The 17,267-nt window shown below is 47.4% G+C and overlaps 1 protein-coding gene across 1 annotated transcript; it reads left to right on the top strand.

The window, feature by feature from the left end:
- Window positions 1-4,389: 4,389 nt before the first annotated feature.
- Window positions 4,390-10,450, top strand: LOC103641379 (uncharacterized). The gene is made up of 8 exons (XM_008664734.2): window positions 4,390-4,916; window positions 5,005-5,697; window positions 6,379-8,594; window positions 8,674-8,943; window positions 9,017-9,097; window positions 9,680-9,791; window positions 9,871-9,937; window positions 10,038-10,450. The coding sequence occupies exons 1-8, from the start codon at window positions 4,844-4,846 to the stop codon at window positions 10,141-10,143; spliced, it is 3,618 nt and encodes a 1,205-aa protein (XP_008662956.2). The 5' UTR covers window positions 4,390-4,843; the 3' UTR covers window positions 10,144-10,450.
- The last annotated feature ends 6,817 nt before the right edge of the window (window positions 10,451-17,267 follow it).

Below are 17,267 nucleotides of genomic sequence, written 5' to 3'. Positions count from 1 at the left end.
GCTGGCACGATGGATCTTTCTGTGTGGTCTGGGGGCCACTTCCCGAGGGTTGCCTGGGCTCCCTGTTCATACAAAATAGAGCGGAAGGCTTCTGGGTCTGGTCACACTTATCGTGCTCAAGCCTTCATCTTATTCTCCATTAGGGAGCCTCGCGTTCCTCTGATTTCTTCTCTCCATTGCGATTTCCATCTGCTGGTCCCATGGCCGCCTTTCCCCCGTGCTCCATCACCCGGGACCGGCTTGAGGATTTGGAGGCGAAAGGGTTCCTTCCCCCAAACTGATTTTTGGCTGGCATTTGGAAGAGAAGGGGGCTACTCTGATGCCTCACGATGGCGAGGTTGTGGTGCTTGCTTCTTTCTACGAGCGTGACTTTGGGCTTCCCTGCATCTGTTCATGCGGGAGCTCCTCTTCTACTATGGTTTGGAGCTCCAAAATTTCCATCCAAACAGTGTCCTCCACATAGTGTGTTTCATCACGCTATGTGAAGCCTATCTCGGCATGCCACGACATTGGAAGCTCTAGAAGCATCTGTTTAGCCTGCGGGCGGGCCTCAGCCGTGGTGGTCGGCCGTTCGTCGGCTCTTTCAATGTCCAGCTACATGGGTCACGGATGGCGTCCTACCTCTCAATCCTCCTTCTGTCCTCCGTTCATGGCTATGAGCGGGAGTGGTTCTTTGTTTGGAACCTTGAGGGGAGTGCACCCGCGTTCACTGGCCTTGTCCCTGCGGGCAAGCCCAAGTGGGATTATGGTGCGAAAAAGAAGTTCAAGCCAAAGATATCTTTCATACTGGATGTTGTCGCCAAGCAGCGTAGACGGGGCCTTCTGGCGAGAGGCTGATTCACACTTTAATGCAACACCGGCTTTAGCCTCTTGTGGCCTGTCAGAGGACAATGTGACAGTTCAGTGGTGAGGGCGATCCTGATCATCACTCCGTCGTGAACCTAGAGAAGGAGGAAGTGGTGGCCCGCGTTCTTGTTGTCACGACGGGGTGATGTTCGACTTCATGGACGAAAGTGGCCCCTTGCCCTTTAACTAGTCGAGGGTCCCTGACCTGGTACACTTTGGTCTCCCCCTTTTCCTTTGCCCTGGATCTGTTCTAACACCCATTCTTGTAGGGGCATTGCTCCATCGCGGTTTCTCTCCCCCTTCCTAGGGACGCCGCCATTAAGGCAGAGAGGAAGAGGCAGCGGGACGCAGAGGAGGCGTCCATGATAGCATGGAAGAAACAGAGTTACTGGAGGAAAGGGGAAAAGAAGAGGGAGCGCTTGACCCGTGTCGGGTCAGGGAGGAGCATCACCCTGCTGACCAATACGAAATATATGACCTCCTCAACTTCCAGTGGGGTGCAGCGTTCTGTATCGAAGAGCGTCTCTCGTCGTCCTGATGATGCGGCGACCAGCTCCGGCGCCCTTCAAAAAGCGGACGCTGATGCCGGGGTCGGTGCCTCCGTCGTGCTGGTGGGGCCTTTCGAGGGGGAACCGGTGCTGCCTGGTCTTCTTCTTCTCCCACTGCGGCGACTGGGGCTGGTGAGGCATCACTTCTTCCTGAGGCACCAGACTCGCAAGGGGGCCCGTCCGGTGGCCGTCTTGCCCTCTGTTTCTCACGTGCCCGTGGCCTTGACGACTCACTAAGGCCATGTTCGGTTACACCAATCCAGAGGAGGATTGGAGGGGTTTAAATCCCCTCCTAGTCATTTTTTGACTAGGAGGGGATTTAAACCCCTCCAATCCCCCTCTGGATTGGCCTAACCGAACAAGCCCTAAGCGGTTCGTGGGGCGTGGCCTTGACGGCTCACCCCAACGACGGGCACCAGGGTGGATGGTGGCGCCTCGCCCTTTCCGCTGTTTGGTGGTGGTGGCGTGCTGGTTGAGGCGCTGCATGAGGGCGGCGGGACGCTTCTTAAGGCGTTACTTATCCGCCTTGCTTCTGGTGGAGCGGACTGGGCCTAACCCGACGACGATGGGAATGCTGGGGACAGAGAGGCGGAGTTCGCCGGTGGAGGTGGTGAGGAAGTCGAGGGTGCCGAACGTGATGTGACTCCCTGGCGCGAAGGTCTCACCTCCAGCGAACGTTGATTATTGCGCCATCAGAGTGGCAGGTGTCACTTGGCATGCTAACGACCCGTCGACCCCTGACCTGGTACGCCAATTGTCGTGGTTTCTGGTACCAGAGGACAATAAGATTTATGTACGATAGGGGTGTTAACACCGACTCACTTCGAATGGTGAGCTATGGGAGGATCAAGGGTGGATCTGAGGCGAGTCGGTTATACTGTTTCCGGCCGGAGCTCTAGTTCAGTGCGGTGCTGATCGTGGTATTACTTGGAACGTGTTACAACTAGGTGCTTGTGTGAAGTCTTGGAGATATGGGATGATGTTTGGATGGAGGTTGTCTTGCCCTTTTATTGCCCAAGGGTAGACGTTACAATGAGGACTAGTATTCTACTGGGGGAGTTTGGCCTCCCGCTTCAGGGCCTCATAGCCCCTATGGTCCCGACTATTGGGTCATGCTTTCGGACCTCGTAGCCCCTATGGAGTCATTTGACGAGGCGTGCACTGTTGTACCTTTGGTGTGGCGTCATGTCCCACCCGCCTTTCGACGGGTTCCTGTAGCTACTCCGATTTAGAAGTGGCGTAGTTCGGTGGGTTCTGTTGAGTCAGCTCATGGCGTGGATTAGGGATGTCTTCAGTCCAACTTTGTCTTCCGTCATCCTCTGAGCGTCACCCTCCATCATGCGTAGGTCTATGTCTGGTACGAGGTATTGCTCTATCCCTCCCGGTGTATGGGTCACTGTAGAGACCCTGATGTTTGAGGTCTCTACGACTTGGGTTGTTCGGTCCCCACTAGTCAGTGGAGATGTGTATCCGGTGTCGTGCTTGAAAGAGTCCCCTTGGTACCGCTTCCACAGTCCGGGCATGGCTCGGTGATGTCCCATCGTGTCGACGTGGCTTGCCATTACTAGGTCAGCTCTTCTTCAGAGCGGGGTGTCGTCTTGCTGGGTCGCTCGACGGGCAGGTTGGTCGGCAGCCTCACTTCGCTGGGTTGCTCGGTGGGTAGGTTGGTCGGCATCCATGCCTCGCTGGGTTGGTCGGCAGCCTCGCCTCGCTGGGTTGCTCGGCAGGCAGGCTGCTCGGCAGCCCCGCCTTGCTGAGTTGCTCGACAGATATTTGTTCGGCGGGCGGGTCGACTTGGCTTGGCGGGCTGTCCCCAGGTGGCCTTTTGTACCTTCCTGCCAAGCTGCCTGACAGGTGGGCCGTCTTTGGGAGGTCCCCAGGCCTCTTTGGGTACCCTGTTCGCAGGTACCCAACAACAACTCTGGGAGAGATCGAGAAAGACAAGATCATGGTCGTCAAATCTTACAATAAGAAGGTCAAGACTAAGTCATTCCAAATAGGAGACCTGATATAGAATACCATGTTGGCACTAAGGAGCAGAGACCAAAAATTCGGGAAATGGTCGCCAATCTGGGACGGTCTTTACAAGATCACACAGGTAATAACTGGTAACGCCTACATATTGCAAACATTGCAAAGTGAATACTTGCCAAGGTGTTGAACGATCGTTTCCTGAAGCAATATCACCCTAATATGTGACAAGATGCTTAAGAAAACTGATATGTTCACATCGAGTTGATTCCAACCTGCACCAGTGCTTTTGGTTTGCTCAGCTTCTCCGAAAGGATTATCCAAAAGGCAAGGGGCATGTGTTGAGCACCATTTGTGACACTTGGCACGATCGGACGGTCCGGCCCGCGAACGGTCTTCCCTTAGACGCAGACGATCTGCGATTAGATCGGATCAAGCGCAACTAATTCATTTTCCGCGCGTGTTTATCCCTATATATCCGCGGTTGCTGTTGGGAGACGCCTAGGAACGGGTCTAGACCCCCTTATAAGTCTAGACCCCCTTATATATTATTAAGGGGTACAATCGAATGTAAACATCAACAATCGAATTACAGTTAATATATCTTCCGTTCTTTACCTTTTTACCTAAGAGTAGACAATAATGTAGCTTTCTCCCCCTAATCTTCACCTCTCTCCGGTTCTACGTTGTATAGAAGCGTCTTAGGTGGCCTGCCAATATCAAGATAAACCTAGGATCTCTCCTCCCGATGTGTTCCTCCTGGAAGCGAGATCCAGATATTGTTGACAAATACCGTCATCCTTGTGTACGTGCGGACCGTTCGGTCTCCAGGCATGAGCCGTCTGGCTCGTCAGCAGGGAACTCTCACCTCTGTGCCAGGCCACGGACCGTCCGGTACTCGGCTGCGGACTGTCTAGGCTGCTGTAGAGAGCACCACCACGGGTATATATTGCAGTGATCGACGGTTAGATGGGCGCCAACAAGATTATATATCTTGATCATCCATGCGACTTTCTTTTGAATGTAGAAATCGAGCCGTTCAGGAATTCAGGGTTTTCCCCTGCCCTCCGGTCCCCGCGCGTACTCCCCGCTCCGTGCTCCGCAACTCCCTCTTTTCCCGCCGCCACGACTCGCCGTGCGCGCCGCATCGCCGCCGCGGAACTCGCGCACAACAGACCAGATATTTTCCCGGCCGTGCGCACCTCTCGTCGAGAGGCGTCGCTCTCTTCCTCCTCTACTTCGTCGCCCTTTACTGTTTCGGAGCCGGGGCGGGTTGTCCTAGGAGTCGGTTTCGTTCCAAGATTTCCCTTCTCCTTCCGTTCAATTCGTTTTGGGTTTGTGCCGTGCGCTGCGCCCAATCTCTACGGGCCAAGGCATCCGTGGTCCGATTGGGTCAGTCTTCGTCTTTCTCCGAGTATCTATGGGGGTTCGGTCGAATCCCCGTCCGCAACACTAAGCCCTGTCCTACCCGTGATGCGATGCGCGGCGAGGCCGGCAATGACTGTGGTGGCGGGGATACCCAAGTCCTGGACGGCGGGACACCTCCGTTAGGTGAGCGCACCTTGTTTATTGGTTGTGGTTCTGTGGGCGATTGGTGTGAAGGCGCTATTTTTTTTGTGGATGTGCATTGCGTCATCAGGTTCTCCTCCGAGTGATGGCGATGAGACACAACGCGAGGCGGATGATTGGGCCCTGTACGACGAAACACAGCCTCTGGATGATGCTGAGACCCAGTTAATAGACGAGGTGGAGGAGGGTGTGGCTGGCGATTGGACGGAGACACAGTTGATGGATAGTGGCAACGAGGATGGTGGCTGTGGCGATGAGGATCATGGCAATGACGGTGACCCAGTGAAGACGAAGCAGGTGGAAGATGAAGAAGGAGGCGACGTTGGTGGTGGCGTGGATGATAATGCCAACAAATGGACCAAGACCCAGTTGGATGAAAAATGTGAGGTGGATGGAGTGAACAACATTGTTGGAGACATGGTTGAGACCCAGTTGGTTGAGGAACCTGAGGAGGATGCCGACAAGGATGGATTAAATGGTCATGGTGAACATGATCTTGGTGAGTGGGGGAAGACCCAGTTGGTTGAAGACTCTGACGAAGATATAGGTGACTATGAGTTGAGTGATGGCACCGTTGTCCTAAGTGACAATGAGAGCCTCTCAGGGGATGAGAGGGTTGTGAAGTCAGGAATGGATAAAAGGGATGTGAAGTTCGGAATGGAAGGAAGAATCGAGGGGTTAACTGGAGAGATAAGGAAGCATGATGATAATAATTTGGTGGATTCTGATGCATCGACGGACGAGGAGGGTGACACAGATTCAGGTTAGTTACCAGCTACTGAATCTGTTGTTATTGCTATCTTTGTCACATAGAAATTCATTACGATCATTCTATAAAATTTACAATGTAAAATTCTTATAGAAGTGCCTGTAATTTAATCAGTTTTGAGTTTGAGGGAGGCCTAAAGATCAAAGTATTCCAGAGACCACTTGTTTTGTTCCTTATGTTAAAGGTAGAACTTCACTTTTAGAGTTTTGTAAAGTGTTCTGGAGCTCTGGTTTGAACATAATGAAGAATTGCACCTGATTTTCTTTTATATATACTACACTTATTTCTAAGAAATGCTTAGTTTATTAGATTTAATTTTTTTTGGTCTTCTTAGTGAAACTTAATATTAGAGTGAACACACTAACCAGTCCAACCCAAAAGCTTAAACTAATAGAAGGAGGTGGATAATTCACTTGTATTATATTCCAACACCCCCCTCACGTTGAGCCTCTCTTGGGTCTCAGACGTGGAATAAGTGCGAGCAACAATTATTTTATTTAATTGTGCTAGCCAGGATTCGAACTCGTGAGCTTTGGCTCTGATATCATATTAGAGTGAAGGCACTAACCAGTCCAACCCAAAATATTTAGCTGAAAGGAGGAGGTGGACAATTCACTTGTATTATATTCCAACACTTAATTTTTTTTCTAATGCCAACATATGTGCAACATCTAGGTCACCTTCATATGAAAGTACCTTTTGTTCGTGTTGCATCAGTACTGACATGTGGAATTTCTGAACCTCGGGACACTATGTCTGTGAACTGTATGAAGCAAGGGAAACAAATGGCCTCTGATGCAATACACCCCATGCCGAAAGTTGTAGATCAATCTACTAAATGTAGCACATCCTTTGGTGAGGTTGATAATGACTCTCATGGTTATGTACAGAACCATGATAAAGGTGGAGCTAAAAGCAGAGACAAGTGCTCAACGGCAAAAAAGCTTTTTGCTGACACAACAGCTGAGGATGGAGAAAAGAACAGCAGATGTCTTGCTGGATTAAGCTACGCTGGATCACAAGAGCCTGGTGATCTGTCACAAGCAAATGCTTTTGATGTTGTGGACAGGTTGATTTCAATAAATTGTGGATTATCATCTCAAGAAACCATCCCAAATAAATTGGAAATAGCAAAGCCACATGCTTCAAGTAAGAGGGGTACTTTAATGTTGGCTGAGAAGGTTGACCTTGGTAGAAGTTCAAATGGGAAGGCCGAAATATTTGAATTTGTGGATAACCTTGAAGATGAGGGAGGAGGTGACTTTTTCAGTAAAAACAGAGACATCTTGTTGCCAAAACCAATTGGTAGAGGTGAACCAAAGAGTCATTATACCAGAGCAAAGAAACCTTCCACAAAAAAATCATGTGGAGAAAATAAAATAGGGGAAGCCATGAACAAAAGAAATTCCAAACTACCTGGGAGGTTGGAAACTATTCCTTTATCACATTCAAGACTATTCAAAAGTGACGTAAAGAGTAAGCAGGCTTATGGAAGCAGGACTAAGAAAAACCTTTTGAAGGACTTAGATAACCTATCAAATGCCAAATCGTTGGAAGAACAGGAAAGGGCTGATGTAGCTTTGAATGATGTTGGTCCAGATACTCAAATGGCTGTTGAAGCTATGGAGGCCCTGGTACAATGTTCACCTGCTAAAAGTTTATCTGCTGAAGATCAACCTCTGCTCAATAGAGATACGATGGCTGAGAAGTCTGGAATAGCTAAAAGTCATTTGAAGAATGGTTCTCAGAGAACTAGCAACATCCAGGAAGGTGTCACAACACGTTCTAAGAGAAGAAAAGTACCTGACTTCAGTACCAAGCCTCAGAAAGAAAGACTAAGAGGATCAAAGGTGCAAGAAAGTTCTGAGCCTATAGTAAAAGTGAAGCATAAGCAAACAAAGTCTGTACCTGAGAAAAGCAAAGTTTCAAAGGAATTTATTGATGAAAATAAGTACCACGGGACACCTATTGCTCACCGAACTAGGCATTGTGGTAGGAATGACCCTTCTGCATTTATCGAGTTCTCTAATAAACACTTGAGGAGAGGCAAGAAATTGACCGGTGACAGCTCCACTATTCAGCAAGTGCAAAATAACCGAATTGCAATTGAATCTGGTTTGAGTTATTTTGAAAAAGAAAGCACAGAGCAGATTTGTACAAATAATGATCAAGATCTTCAGCAATCTAAGGATGGAAGCACTCAACGGACCAGTGTAAATAATGCTCAAAACCTTGAAACACACAGAGTTGAACCAACAACTGATGTTACCTGCAGAGATATCCCATTGCATCCCAAACGGCGAAGAACGCCTACAAAATTGATACTGTCAACTTCTGCAGCAGCTGCAAATCATGAAATACCATCAGAAGTGGCAAGACCATACAAGAAAAGGCGGATTTTTGTAAGAAGTGTTTCTGACCTGCTAAAGTATGCAAAGAGGGAACCTTCCCATGGGAGATCAGCTTCTATGCTGTCCAGCATATTAGAGAAGTCATTAGCTGCTTCTCCTGTACTTAATTTTTCTGTATGTGGTGACAGCAAAACTTCTTCTGATGTCATTAGCTCTGCACAGAGACCGAAGGAATCCTCCCATGACGAGGATACAAGTAAATCACCAGAAAACAATCCTCAAGTTCCAAATCGTTCCATGAAAACACCGTCAAAAGTGGTTAATGAATTGTCACCCACTTTTAGTCCTGCGAATCCATCAAAAGGCTCAAGTAGAAACTTGTCAAAAGCTTCTGTTGCGAGAGAATTGCTGAAGCTAGATCCTGAAAATGTACTACCAAATCAGCAGAGAAAAGATTCTAGAAGAAGGAAGGATATGGCCCATGTCAGTATTCTATTAAGCCATCATTTGGATGATGATGTTGTCAAGCGTCAGAAGAAGGTAACTATATTATTTCTATATATATTCTTGTTAGTAATCATCACTTTGAATGAGACATTCATGATGACCTATGTTGTAGATCTTGGCACGCTTACGAGGTTCTGAAGCATTTTCAATGGCCGATGCAACACACTTTGTTGCAGATAGATTCTGCCGCACAAAGAACATGCTAGAAGCAATAACTATTGGCAAGCCAATAGTTACATCGATGTGGCTTGAAAATTGTGGAGAAGCAGGTTGTTTTATTGATGAGAGGAAGTATATTCTGAGGGATGAAAAGAAGGAAAAAGAGATAGGTTTCAGCATGCCTATATCACTGGCCTCAGCTTGCAATCATCCTCTTCTGCTGGTATTGTGAATTTTGTAATGCTATTTCATCTATGCCTATCCTCGATTCGTTTTTACTGAAAATTTATTTACAGGGAAAACGAGTTTTTGTAACATCAAATGTGAAACCAAGTCAAGCAGTGGTGACTAGCTTGGTCAAAGCATCATCGGGGCAGGTCAGCCGTATTTTATTTCCCAAAAATATTTTAAACTTTTGTTTGTGTTTGAAATTTGAACTACATGCTAACAATGACTGGATTAGTTATATAATAATAATTGTTTTGTAGGAAACACTAGGGGGTCCCTACTGGTTAATATGTAAAGGATAATGATATATGTTATTCAGAAAATATAAATACTCTTATTAGGAAAACATGACTTTCTGTGGAATCTTTTTCTGTCGCCATCTTTGCGATTTGTATCAGCAAGAGCGTTCTAAAACAAATAAACTAATGCAACCTGGTACACTAAAATTCGAATAAAATGGTTATCAAGTTAAATGGCTGATGAATCCTTTTATACAGGGAAAGATTAGTTTTTTTTCTCATATGTGATAATAGCAATTGTATGTTTGATCTTACTGCTCTAAAGTTGAAAAAATCTTTTAGGTAGGCATCCTTCTGTCATGAAGTTTCTTTAGCATTTTTAACATGGTACATGGTTTATCTTAGCAACTAGTTCCCGTTCCTTATGAGTGCCTTTGTTTTCATGGTTTACCTTAACAACACACCTAACCTTTGTTTTTTTTGGATTTGCAGCCACTGGAGAGGGTAGGACGGTCCATAATGAATGAGAAGGAAGTAGCTCCGGACCTACTGGTTATCTCATGTGAAGAAGACTACCAAACCTGTGCACCGCTGCTCGAGAAAGGTCAGACATACTACACACACCACGCATACCATACTGTTTTCTTCTCAGGATCTGGGCATTCAGCTAATGTACCCAACAGGTGCGAGTGTTTTCAGCGTGGAGTTTCTGCTAAACGGTATCGTCATTCAGAAGCTGGAGTACGAGAGGTGAGTGAGCCTAAAAGCTTGCTTGAACCATCGGAACATGCATTCTCTGCACTAGTTTTCCTCCATAGATTAAAATTCTTCTCTGTCGATGTTTGTGCAGGCACCGCCTTTTCTTGGACCGAGTCAAACAGACCCGCTCGTCGCGGTGGTTGAAGGACACCGTGCAGGACCGGTTTGTCCCTGTACCCAAGCGTCGCCGTAGATAGGCGAACAGGTTCGGTGCATAGTTTTTCTAACTAAATCATGCTTCTGTTTCCCGAGCCTTAGCAGCTCAAGACCACTGTATATGTATGTAAGCCATATGCTAAAGTATTCCTGTGCTGCCATGTGCTGGGTGATTGAGTAATGCGGGCCTAACCTTTTGTTTTCCTCGTCTGTAAATTTTGTAGTGTAGGTGTTCATATGTGTTGTAGCCTGTTTTCGCCCCCTTCTCAGCTGAACCTGGGTGGTAAGTAATTAGCCAGAGACTGTTGAGTGTTTGATGAAATGTTATGTATTCTGTTGTTTTGGAGATGTCAGATGGCTAGAGCTGGATTGTGTGAACTTGAGGTGCCGTTTGGTTCACATATTTGTAACGTAATGGGTAACGGATAACGTTAAATTATGTTTGTTTTAGTCTAACCGTAATCAGATACCACACTAAAATTTAATACCAGCTATTCAAATTTGTTACCGACAGTAATCGAGCCGAAACCATTACCATTACCATTTGCGTTACATTTTTTGAACCAAACGGCACCTTGGTACACTGCCGGCCTAGCACCTGCACCTTCCCAGGTTCAGATGAGTGACGCAAAGCAAGGCATCTGATGGCAGGCCAAGGACCGGAAACGGAACCCACTTGTTTCCAACTGCAAGACCTGAACTCAGATGATCTGAGTTTTGATTTGAAAATTGAAATTTAATGTATGCATTTGTCGGAGCTGTTTGTGCGCGAGTCAGAGTCAGACCTGCAGGCCGTTGGTTTTGGCGCTTCCTCTCCACTCCATGAACTTGTATCTATTATAAAGAGAAACTTTTGTTTTCTCAAGAAAAACGTCATGTTCTCAGCTGTTGACCATTCGGCAGCAACTAAAATCGTTCTTCGCGGCATGAGATAGAAATTAGGCTATAGTTTTGAGTGGGTTACGTTTGTATCACCAGACAAAATCGAGGTCATGTTTGGGGAGTGCCTTGTAGACGATCTACATGTTTTTACTTTTGTAAAAGCTAAAAGCCAACTAAAAGGTTGAAAAATCATTACTGCTTTAGGCCAACAACATTTGTTTTTGAAAAGCTGCAGTTGTTAAACTAAATGGCTTTCAACTTTCCTACAACTCATAACTCACGGTAACTTTTCCACATCCCACAATCCACATAAGTTTTTTCAAAAGCCACAGCTCAAACGCATCCTATCCTTAGTTCTGAAATTTGAATCAAAATAAATATTTTATTAGATCTTTTTAGCTTACGGGTAGCCATGATTCTCTTTGGTCCTAACTAAACTTCACCACTAGGTGAGCTATATTGGCTATCCTATGATAGCAAGAAATTTTCTTGTCAGCACAAACTCGAAGATAAGCTTGTCCACAAACCAAAGTGGCACCCTTCTGCTATTCTAGTTGGGCAAGGTCAGGCCACCAACCAAACTGTTATTCCTTCTATTCTAGCTAAGCAAGGTTAGGCACAAACCCTTCTTCTATTCTAGCTGGACAAGGTTGGGTGAGATTCTAGCTAGACAGAAACCTCAAGATAACCTCGGACACCAACCAAAATGATATTTCTTCTATTTTAGTTAGGTAAGGTCGAAAGCTACATATGTGGTTTTGGTAATTGAGACAACCATTGCACTAACCTATATTCTAAGTGTTGTTAATGATATTGGATTAAAGTCCATAAAAGAAGAACAAGTGCTCACCAGGGAAATAAATTGATAAAACTAAGGAAAATCTATACTACTCTTTTAAGACCCTAAGGTCAGCGTCCACACCAACCACGCCCCCGCCTGCCCCCGCCGTGCGTCCCCCCCCCCCACCGCACGATCCCAGTCTCGCACCCCTGCCCTCGCGATGCCCCACACACCCACCCCGCCTCTGCCACCGCCATCAAGGCACGATGCTCGCCCCCGGAGACTGCTTCATCCCTCACGCCCTTCTCCCCACCATCTCGCAGTCGCAACCCACCACAAACCATAACCCTAGATGGATGTCGTCACCTCAATGGTCATGTCACGCTCCACCTTCTTCTCGCCGAGCCTGCCGTCGCACGACATATTAGTGTCGCGCGCGCCCCGAACTCCCCCACCACTGCTTCTGCTGCTCGCGGCGGCGGAGGCACGTTTCGTGTGGTGGAGTGCTTCACATTCTCGCTGATCCCGCCGTCGCATGGGATCTCAACATTGCGCGCGGCCTGGGTGAGGACACCGAGGCCGCGCCACCCACCGAAGAGGCGAGCGGTGGGCATGTGGCAATGCCATAAAAGGAGTGGAAGGTCAGCCTAGGGCCCAAGTCGTCCAGGCCACAGTGGCAGGGCGCACCCAAGTGAAGACGCCGAAGCATGTGCCATTTGAAGACGGCAGAGCGTGCGACCAAGATGGAGGTCGCAACGGCTGTGGTGGCTGTCGTCGAATCTGAGGTCGAGTCAAGCTATGCCCGGAGGACCCCCGAGATTGTCGCGCTCGCGACGACCAGAGATCCGTGCCTACGACGACCAAAGATCCGCGCCCAGCCCCCTGTAGATCCACACCACGCTGAGCCCCTCCTCAAGTGGCCAACACCGACGTCGATGAGTTCATCGCCTTTGATCCGGTCTACGGGCCCTAGGTCGGTGCTCCCCTCCCTCGCTAATTTAGTCCCAATGAGTTCATCGCCTTGATCTCAGTCACGACTCGCTCGAGGCCAACCTCGAGCGAGAGACGCAGCCATGACTCCCCGAGGCCACCCTCGAGCGGGAGACGCAATCAGGACTCGTCCGAGGCCAACCCCAGCCGGGAGACGTAGTCACGGCTCGCCCGAGGCCAACCTCGAGCGGAAGGTGCAGTCATGACTCGCCCGAGGCCGCCCTCGGGCGGGAGACACAGTCACAACTCACCTGAGGCCACCCTCAGCCGGGAGACGTAGTCACGGCTTGCCCGAGGGTGGTCTCGGGCGGGAGACACAGTCATGCCTCGCCCGATGCCAACTTCGGGTGGGATACCCAGTCACGGATCGCTTGAGGCCAACCTCGAGCGGGAGACGTAGTCACCTCGGACGGGATACTGATAGTCGCCTAGAGGGGGGTGAATAGGCGAAACCTGAATTTTATAACTTTAACACAAAACTTGATCCCTCGATTAGAGGTTAGAACAAGATGTACAATTATCGGAGTATAAAACTAAGTCCTTTGCTTGCAAAAGTATTGCTTTCAAAAATGCAGAATTAACACAAAGCAACACAACTAAAATATCTATGTAGAATAAAGCAAGAGGGCTTAGATAAGAAGAGGAATAACACAAGTTCTTTCTTGCAAGGCGTTGCTTCTATATATGAGAATTTAACTTGAAGCAACACAAAGTAATATCAACAAAGAATAGTGAAAGAGAACTTACAGAGGGAGAAGACAAACAAATCACAAGTAATAAACATAAGTGACAGGAGTGATTTGTTTTATCGAGGTTTGGTTCACCAAGAACATAATCCCCGTTGAGGAGTCCATAAAGGTCGGGTCTTTTTCAACCCTTTCCCTCTCTCCAACGGCCACCAAGATAGGTGAGTGTTCCTTTTTCTTTGTCAACAAAAGATCGAAGTCTCCACAAGGCTAGCAACAAAGATAAGGGGCTCTTGCTAGCTTTACAATGAATGGGAGTCAAAACTTCACACTCAAATGATCACAAGAGGTAGCACACACTTTCTCTCAGTGATTCTCACAAGGCACTATTGAGAGCACCTAGAGGGGGGCGAATAGGTGATCCTGTAAAAACTTAAACTTATAGCCACAAGACTTGGTTAAGTGTTAGCACAATGGAATTAATTAGTGGCTAAGGACCGAGCTCTTGTGAAACACACTGGTCACAAAGAAAACAAGCACAAGAGACACGATGATTTATCCCGTGGTTCGGCCAAGTACAACACTTGCCTACTCCACGTTGTGGCGTCCCAATGAACGAGGGTTGCACTCAACCCCTTTCAAGTGATCCAATGATCCACTTGAATACCACAGTTGTTTTCTTTCTTATACTCTTTCCCGTTTACGAGGAATCTCCACAACTTGGAGTCTCTCGCCCTTACAATAAAGATCAAAGTTAAAGCACTAGAGTAAGGGAGGGAAGCAACACACACAAATCCGCAACAATACGCACACACACAGCCAAGACTTGAGCTCGAATGAATCACAACAAGTTCACCACTAGAACGGAGCTCAAATCACTAAGAAAGTCAATCAAGTGCGCGGAGACGGAATGTGAAAGATTTAGAATGCTCAAAGTATGCTTGGGTATCTCCTCCATGCGCCTAGGGGTCCCTTTTATAGCCCCAAGGCAGCTAGGAGCCGTTGGAGGCAATCTGGAAAGGTAATTCTTGCCTTCTGTCGGGTGGCGCACCAGACATGCACTGTTCAGTGTCCGGTGCAGATCGCCTTCCTAAAATGGCATAGCCGACCGTTGCAGAGTTGTAGCCGTTGGCGCACCGGACACTGTCCGGTACACCCTGTCGACCGTTGGTGCGGGCCACGCGTCGCCCGCGGATTTGGCGGCCGACCATTGCGCTGGCGGTCGTTGGCTCATCGGACAGTCCGGTGCACCACCGGTCAGTCCGGTGAATTATAGCCGTACGCCGCCGACGAATTCCCGAGAGTGGCCAGTTCGCCAGAGCCCGGCCTGGCGCACCGGACACTGTCCGGTGCACCACCGGACAGTCCGTGCACCCAGACTGAGCAGTAGTTGGCTGTACACAGCCAACTCTTTTCCAATCCTTTTCTTTTCCTGATTCTAGCACTTAGACAAATATATTAGTACACAAAAACCAATGTACTAAGTCTAGAACCATACCTTCTTGTTGATTTGCACTTCATCCATCATTTGGCATATAATTACTCACTCAATATGTGTTGGGCACTTAATCACCAAAATATACTAGAAATGGTCCAAGGGCACATTTCCCTTTCAATCTCCCCCTTTTTGGTGATTTATGCCAACACATCAAAAAGCAACAAATGGAAGTGCAACATCAAGGCAATTGAGAACAAAAATAGTCTTTGACAAGATTTGACATATTTGGATCGTTCTTCGCCACCACTTGGTTTGTTTTTGCAAATCAAATTCATTTTCCTATCTCTAAGTTAAACGCACATGTTTAGACACAAGGAGAGATAATCCAAGAGTAAAAATGATTAAGAGCCAAAAACTCCCCCTTTTTCCCACAATCAAACATTCTCCCCACAAGAGACCAAATTTTGATAGTAAGAGTTATTTTGACAAATCAAAAGTTCTACTCTACTCTTTTTCAACAAATTCCAAGTGGTAGCTGATCTGTTTGCTTTGGCCTTATTTTCTCCCCCTTTGGCATTAAGCACCAAAACTGGATCAATCTTGGCCCTAAAACCCCATTGCCTCACCAAAATCTTCGATTACAAGTAAAAAGGCAATAAGAGCATGGAGATGAACTTGAGCACCTCTCATCGGAGTGCAGTGGAAGTCTTGCATGGTCCAAGTTCACCTTTCCCTTTCAAGCCACCTTTGAGACTAGATTGAGTAAACTCAAGCACATGGTTAGTTTCAAAGGATCAAGTTGTAGCACATCTCCCCTAAATATGTGCATCACTCACACATGGACTTTTGAGGTCCGGGGATTGCTTGCACAACTTGATCACAATAAGTAAGCAATAATATGCATGAAGGAACATGATCAAAGACATAAAACACATGTATGCTATAGATCAATCCAAGTTATGCGAATCTAAGACATTTAGCTCACTACGCAGCCTGCAAAAGGTCTTTTCATCTAAAGGCTTGGTAAAGATATCGACTAGCTGGTTCTCGATGCTAACATAAAACACTTTGATATCTCTCTTTTGCTGGTGGTCTCTCAAAAAGTGATGCCGGATGTCTATGTGTTTAGTGTGGCTATGTTCAACAGGATTATCCGCCATGCGGATTGCACTCTCATTGTCACATAGGAGTGGGACTTTGCTCAGATTGTAGCCAAAGTCCCGGAGGGTTTGCCTCATCCAAAGTAGTTGCGCGCAACACTGTCCTGCTGCAACGTACTCGGCCTCAACGGTGGATAGGGCAACGAAAGTTTGTTTCTTAGAACTCCAAGACACTAGGGACCTTCCTAGGAATTGGCACGTCCCTGATGTACTCTTCCTATCGACCTTGCACCCAGCATAATCGGAGTCTGAATATCCAATCAAGTCAAAGGTAGACCCCTTTGGATACCAGATCCCGAAGCAAGGCGTAGCAACTAAATATCTAAGAATCCGCTTAACGGCCACAAGGTGACATTCCCTTGGGTCGGATTGATATCTAGCACACATGCAAACGCTAAGCATAATATCTGGTCTACTAGCACATAAGTAAAGCAAGGAACCTATCATAGACCGGTATGCCTTTTGATCAACAGACTTACCTTCTTTGTTGAGGTCGACATGTCCGTCGGTTCCCATTGGAGTCTTTGCGGGCTTTGCGTCCTTCATCCCAAACCGCTTGAGCAAGTCTTGCGTATACTTCGTTTGGGAGATGAAGGTGTCGTCCTTGAGTTGCTTCACTTGGAACCCAAGGAAGTAGTTCAACTCACCCATCATCGACATCTCGAATTTCTGAGTCATCACCCTGCTAAACTCCTCACAAGACTTTTGGTTAGTATAACCAAATATTATGTCATCGACATAAATTTGGCACACAAATAAGTCACCATCACACGTCTTAGTGAAAAGAGTTGGATCGACTTTCCCAACCTTGAATGCATTAGCAATTAGAAAATATCTAAGGCATTCATACCATGCTCTTGGGGCTTGCTTAAGTCCATAGAGCGCCTTAGAGAGCTTAGACACGTGGTTGGGGTACCGTTCGTCCTCAAAGCCAGGGGGTTGCTCTACGTACACCTCCTCCTTGATTGGCCTATTGAGGAAAGCGCTCTTCACATTCATTTGGAACAACCTGAAAGAATGGTGAGCGGCATAGGCTAACAAAATGCGAATAGACTCTAGCCTAGCCACAGGAGCAAAAGTCTCCTCAAAGTCCAAACCTGCGACTTGGGCATAACCTTTTGCCACAAGTCGAGCCTTGTTCCTTGTCACCACCCCGTGCTCATCATGTTTGTTGTGGAACACCCACTTGGTTCCCACAACGTTTTGCTTGGGACGTGGCACCAGGGTC

Source organism: Zea mays, chromosome 10 (assembly GCF_902167145.1).
Source record: "Zea mays cultivar B73 chromosome 10, Zm-B73-REFERENCE-NAM-5.0, whole genome shotgun sequence".
Taxonomy (NCBI): Eukaryota; Viridiplantae; Streptophyta; class Magnoliopsida; order Poales; family Poaceae; genus Zea; species Zea mays.
Note: the sequence above shows the minus strand (reverse complement) of the source record. Positions and strands in the feature narration are given on the sequence as shown.